This window comes from Trachymyrmex cornetzi, unplaced genomic scaffold (assembly GCF_001594075.2).
Source record: "Trachymyrmex cornetzi isolate Tcor2-1 unplaced genomic scaffold, Tcor1.1 scaffold667, whole genome shotgun sequence".
Lineage (NCBI taxonomy): Eukaryota > Metazoa > Arthropoda > Insecta > Hymenoptera > Formicidae > Trachymyrmex > Trachymyrmex cornetzi.
The window spans coordinates 65,061-72,033 of record NW_017299989.1 but is presented as its reverse complement, the minus strand read 5'-3'; the positions used below and the strand labels follow the sequence as shown (position 1 = coordinate 72,033).

The 6,973-nt window shown below is 33.4% G+C and overlaps 1 protein-coding gene across 1 annotated transcript in view; it reads left to right on the top strand.

Annotated features, from left to right (window-relative positions):
- Positions 1-4,351: 4,351 nt before the first annotated feature.
- The window catches only part of LOC108767195 (elongation of very long chain fatty acids protein AAEL008004-like), a 34,296-nt gene continuing 31,674 nt past the window's right edge, over positions 4,352-6,973 (top strand). Inside the window, exons 1-2 of the mRNA XM_018516936.1 lie at positions 4,352-4,608; positions 4,686-4,929. Of these exons, the coding sequence (XP_018372438.1) occupies positions 4,357-4,608; positions 4,686-4,929 (496 nt within the window). The 5' untranslated portion in view covers positions 4,352-4,356. The remainder of the gene's footprint in view (positions 4,609-4,685; positions 4,930-6,973) is intronic.

Sequence of the window (6,973 nt, the reverse complement as noted above, 5' to 3'; positions counted from 1 at the left end):
TGAAAGGCCGTGGCTATTATTATTTTTGCTAAAACCGTGGATCTTACGATATGTGTAACAATGGAATGGCGGTTTTCAGACCGATGGTATTAAAATTTTCGTCGAAACGGTAGTTTTCAAGTCTATATGCAGCACGGAATGGAAGTTTTCGGATCAGTAGTATAAAATTGTTACAGAAACGGTAGATTTCAGGTCTATAATAGAAACGGATTGACATCAGAGATTGTTTAGTTTTCGAAAAATTGAACAACAATAGTTACGTTTTCGAATAATCAATTTGGGTAAGGCTCATCTTAAAAGACATAAAATTTCTGTAATAATTTAGAATGAAGCTTTGACCATAAGGATAATTCTTGTTCGCTTAAAATATAAATTTTGGTCAGCAGTTTGTCATATGATTCTTAGATCGTCGATCACGCAATGCTGAACGCTTAAAGACACGTGCTGATAATTAAATGTAATCATGACATCTAGTATGTGCTTCATAAAGTATTTGAATCATGTCTGAAAGGTCATGGGTATTATTATTTTTGCTAAAACCGTGGATCTTACGATATGTATAACAATGGAATGGCGGTTTTCAGATCAATAGTATTAAAATTTTTGCTGAAACAGTAGATTTCAGGTCTATATGCAACAAAGGAATGGCGGTTTTCGGATCAATAATATAACATTTTTACTGTAATGGTAGATTTCAGGTCAATATTTCACAACGGATTGACAGTTTTGAGATTGTTTATTTTTCGGGAAATATATATATATATATATATCACACGAACACTTCTTTTTTACTTGAATGCCCGATTTTATTCCACAACTTACTCGTATACTTACAGCTTATCCAATATATAGATGTCATGATTACATTTAATTATCAGCAGGTCTCTTTAGGCGTTTAACATGGCATGATCGACGATCTAGGAAACTATATGACAAACTGCTGAACAAAATTTATACTTTAAGCGAACAAGAAGTGTCCTTATGATCAAGTCTTTATTCTAAAATATTAGAAAAATTCTGTGTCTTTTAAGTTGAGCATTATCAACTTGATTATTCGAAAACATGACAATTATTGTTCTATTTTTCGAAAACTAAACAATCTCAGACGTCAATCCGTTTCTATTATAGACCTGAAATCTACCATTTCAGTAACAATTTTATATTACTGATCCGAAAACTGCCATTCCGTGCTGCATATAGACCTGAAAACTACCGTTTCAGCAAAAATTTTAATATCATCGGCCTGAATACCGCCATGCCATTGTTACACATATCATAAGATCCACGGTTTTAGCAAAAATAATTACAGCCAAGGCCTTTCAGACATGATTCAAATACTTTATGAAACACATACTTACTTACGTTAAAGTCGTCGATTATTTTGAACGTGAAGTGCTACACGCTGATAATAATCAATTCTAATAGATATATGTAATGAAATCGTCATTACTATATTATTTGTATTACCTCTATGTGTCTGAGGGTATTACAATTTTTGTTCAGACGTTAGTTTTCGATTTTCTTAATCGATACTTTTTGTCAAAGCTAAACAATCTTAGAACTTCCGTTGTTACCTGCAGTTTACACTGCGCAACATGTCCAACGGCAGTTATGGGAACTTAACAAATTTAATGTACTAAAAGATTGTATATTTGCTTTATATAACGTTTATCGAGTAATTAGTATCGCCACTGAACTGTTTGTGACTATATATAACATATATATAGCCTATCGTATAAATTACAACATTTATACGCTTTTGGTATAAATTTATTTCATGTATTGGTGGTTTTGAGGAATTTATATAAAGAAATATACTAATGGTTGTTTTCAGGACAGTCCCTAAAACTACCGATAAATATATATAACTTTCAGGACTGACCTCAAAAGTACCAGAAGTCCTCGAAACTGCCGATGCATGCTAAAAATCGACCCGAAAACTGCCCTTCTACATACATATAAACGTATATATATAAACGTATGTATGAACGTATGTATAAACGTATGTATGAACGTATGTATAAACGTATGTATGAACGTATGTATAAACGTATGTATAAACGTATGTATAAACTCATGACATAGAAAATACGTAGAAAGACGTGATACAACGTGTTGTGACACGTTTGAAATTCTTGGAAAGAGCGGGACGGCCTGCCCCTACGTCGATTTCAGAAGTATTACCATATACGAAGTAACACAATTTACGAGAATGCGATCAGTCTTGCGATACCCGTTTGTACGAAAGGTCCAACAGCAGCAACAGCAGCAGCAGCAGCAATGTACTCCGTAGGAAGCAATACACGAAAAAATTATTACGTTCCACTTCAGAATAATGATTGAACACCATTATTTACGAAAAAATGTGCCAAGTAAATTTAAGAATCCCCCATTTTTATGTTATTTCAAATTAACTATTTTTAATTAATTATTTAATACTTCTTTTATATTTTTCCATAGCGCGCCCGTGCATCGTGCTATTCGTATACTAGGCAGGAAATACGCATTGACACGTACGGGATACAAATTTCTAGAAATTGGCATCAACGTTGGTCCACCGAGCTATGTGGAGATTGCGATAGGAAATAATCGCGGAAACGAATTATGGAACTCCAAGGGGAATGCGGGGCGCGAGGGATTCTTCGGTGGCGGGGGTATGATCTCATGCGGAGTGGCACTAAGGCATCACAGATTTTGATCTGCAGTCACGTACAAGATAACAAAAAACATCACAAAAAAAAGTAAATATTGCCATGGACAAAAACAATACAAAAACAAATAGTTATAAAACGAAAAATTTTTCAAAGGGTATTCGCTGTTATATGCTCCAACTGTTTTTCGACCAGTTTGGACTCAATCGATTAATTATAAAACTTAGTCGTATTTAGATACTTAAAATAATTAATAAATGTCGTTTCTAGAAAAATTACATTACGCTTTATCTTGGTTGGCACGAAAAATGGTTGGAGTATATACCGGCGAATAACCTTTGTAAAACTTTTCGTTTTATAACTATTTGTTTTTTGTATTGTTTTTTTGGCAATATTTTCTTTTTTTGTGATATTTTTTGTTGTCTTGTACGTGACTGCAGTCCCCAAAATCTGGGATGCCTTACTGACACTCCGCATGACTCATGCCCCCGCCACCGAAGAATCCCCCGCGCCCCGCATTCCCCTTGGAGTTCACGAGAACTCTCATAACATTACTACTATCGACCATTTGCCCGATGTTCGATGGTTATAGAGCCACACGTGTCATTTATTAAGGACAACAGCTGTTTCGGTTATAATTCTTAATCTATTTATTTCTTCTGTCCCTCTGGATAAACTTCTTCTATTCGTTACTTGGTTCAAATATTTAATCCAACGACTGTGTCCCGAGTAGATTACTGGGTTAAAAAGGTGAACGTTAATCGGCTCGCAGCTATCGAAACTTCTTATGGTATTATAGATACAGATGGTATACCGCTATTATTTGTTAATGACCCTTATGGTGATGACGAAAATTCTAAGCGAAGAGAAGAACAGTGGAGTCCGGACGTAAGAATACATTTTATATTGTTAATATGTGCTGAAGAAGGATCTGTGATCACGAAACGTACTGTTAGATTTTAATAAATGTATTGATTATAAATTTATTTCTATATCTTTTTATAAGCTCGATTATTGACTGAATTTGACTATAGTTTGTTTTGCGTAATACGAGCAAATTCTTACTTTTTTTTTATATCATTAAGTGTAATCAATAAAAAATTTAAAAACAGAATTTAATTAAAACTGTTGCGAGCACGCAGATACTCCCTTTCTTTCTTTCTTTTTTTGGTTTAATACAATTTACATAATTTGTAATTTAAAATTAGATGCATATAGCACATTTCTTATATTTGAATTCTTATTTTAATTATTCGACTACAATCAGTTCTTCTAAAATTTAATATTCGAAACATTTTAGATCTTTAATTATCTACAATAAACATCACATTTGATAAAACGACTCATCGACCACCATCAATTATGTAATATAAAGAAATGTATACTCTAATGTTTGTATATATTTTCTAGTTTTGCAACATGCGTTGCGCGTGTTACTCAAATCATACACTTAAATCGCATTGCTCAAACAATAAGTACAGTCGTTTATCTCGAACGATATCTATAATAATCGACCATAGTTTCTTATATAATAATATCAATTGGACTATAACAACAATGTTTTTCTTTAGCATAAAACATCATTAATTTTGTAACTAGACAGAATGATGTAAAGCGTATTATATCATAATTAAAATTACATATGACTTTGCTATAATAAGATTGAACTAACATAACAGTGACAAAAGTGCTACTTTGATTTTAGATGGCGCAATTAGTTCAAATGATTTACGATGGTTACCAAGATCTGATGAACAACAAAAGCGATCCGAGAGTCAACGATTGGCCGATGATGAGCGGCCCGTTCCCCACATTAGCGATCTGCTTGCTCTACGTCTATTTCATTAAAGTCTTGGGACCAAAAATGATGGAAAATCGAAAACCTTTTGATTTCAGAAGAGTGATGATATGGTACAATCTCTTTCAAGTATTATTCTCCACATGGTTGTTCAATGAAGTAAGTTGCCCAGCAATTCTATTCATGCAAAATTAACTCATCAAGATATTTTATTATGTTTTCTCTCATATGCGCAGAGTCTGATCGGAGGCTGGGGAGGACGATATTCCTTCAGGTGTCAGCCGGTCGATTATTCAAACGACCCGATTGCACTGCGAATGGCACGAAGTTGCTGGTGGTATTACATCTCAAAGTTTACTGAGTTTACGGACACAATTTTCTTTGTGTTGAGAAAAAAGAACGACCAAATTACCACTCTCCATGTCATCCATCACGGCTGCATGCCCATGTCAGTTTGGTTCGGAGTTAAATTTACCCCTGGTAAACATATTCAGTTTCTATCTTCTATTTACAAAACACATAATCGATTAATGTTAATCTTCTTCAAATTTTCGCGTTTATGTGTGAAATTTTATTATTGTCATTATAAAAAAATCATATTTGATTTTGCAAATATGTGAAATGTAAACTAAAACTTAGCAATATTAATTTGGCATTTATTATAATTATAAAAAATGTTTCATTCTTTCGTTACTATACTGATTACTCAAGCAATACAGTTACATTAAAAACACTAGAAATTATATAATAAACATGTAAAAAGAAAAATAAACATTCAAAATTTAATACGGCTTTGTAACTATTTAATAAGCGTTATAAAAACGTTTATAAGATGTTTGTAATGTTTAAGATATCGTTATACAAGACATTTCAGTTTAATAAAAGTATATTTAACATCAATAATACTTAACGTTTCTACTTTTTCTTATAAAAATCGTTTCGAGATGTAACATATGTTTTTTAAATATAAATTTTCTGCTTGAATACCTGGTAAAAAATTTTTCATGCATCAATATGTATAAACATGTATAAATATACATAAACACGTAAAAGACTTCCGTTTCCGGAGCGAGTGTGTGGACGCGTGAGAGACGGTAGAAATTTTGTGAGGCATGAAGTAAATGAGAGAAGAGTGGCGAGAGAGTGGAGTGTGGAGGTAGAGAAGCGGGTGACAGAGTAGAGGTGGAGTGATTGGAGGGAGCGAGAGGTGTGAGTGATAGAGAGAAAGAGAGAAGTAAGAAAGGTTGAGTGGAAGGAAGTGAGGTTAGAAAGAGCGTAGAGGGTGAGAGCCCCTTACGGAAAAATACTATTAAGAATCAATAGTTACTATTGGTATTCCAGTAGTTACTACTGAGACTCCAGTAGTTATTACTGAGACTCCAGTAGTTACTATTGAGGCTCCAATAGTTACTATTATGAATCCAATAGTTTGAACTTCGGAGAACCTGAAAATAATTATTATAATAACGCCAGATTCAAGGAAAAATTGATACATAAATAAAGTAAGTAAAGTAAATAAAAATCATCATTATAAAACCACTATTAGTTATGTTTTAATTATTTATTTATGAAATTAATTCCAAATTGGATCAAATGCGAATAATATTGCACCATAAAACGTTAATTAGAATATATTTTTCGTTATAACATTTATCATCTTGGTACCGTTTCCCTCATTCCATCATGCGTTGTGTATCTCATGATAACAAATGTTATAATGAAAAATATAATCTAATTAACGTTTTATGGTGCAATACTATTCGCGTTTGTAACTACTGTCACGTCCTGCGACAAACTCCGTTACAAATTTTTTTTTATATGTATAAAACTCACCGTAGATATCACAACGCGACCACTTAACTTCTTTTTTGGGTGCGTATTTAAACCCATCTTTTTCTTGGCGCGTACTTGAACTAATTAGCATATATTCACGCATAGCCGCATCTTCAAGCTGCAACCTCATTGGCCATTACGCTTATAAACCTGACCAATCTTCGCAACTCCTCTAGACCTAACGGAATGTGATTCACCAATCCCTACCTAACTTACCCCCATAATCATAACTCTAATCCTAACCCTTAATCAATTTCGACCAATCAGGAAAATATCGTGAACCCACTTACTAAACATTTCCACCAATCACAACTCAGCATTTCTCTTACTGTCGCGACCACCTGAAAGAATATCAACCAATCAAGATCCTAGAAATCAATCCTTCATTTCGTGACCTATTTAACTCCCTATTGAACAGACTTTCCTTACGAACTGTTTATAAACCACCTTTTGCATACCTTAAACCTAACTCACATGTCTTAATTCTCGCATCCGAAATCTTTAGTCCCCCAACGACTCATGTTGCATCTCCGTAAGATACCATTTTTATGAAACCTTAATCAAACTATCAAATTCACAAACAGAATAAAACATTTAAACAATATATTTATGACCGTATATTTGAGAAACTCAATTAATAATAGAATGTAACGGCCTATTACGGTTGGAGCTGGATCTTCGTTGCTTTAAA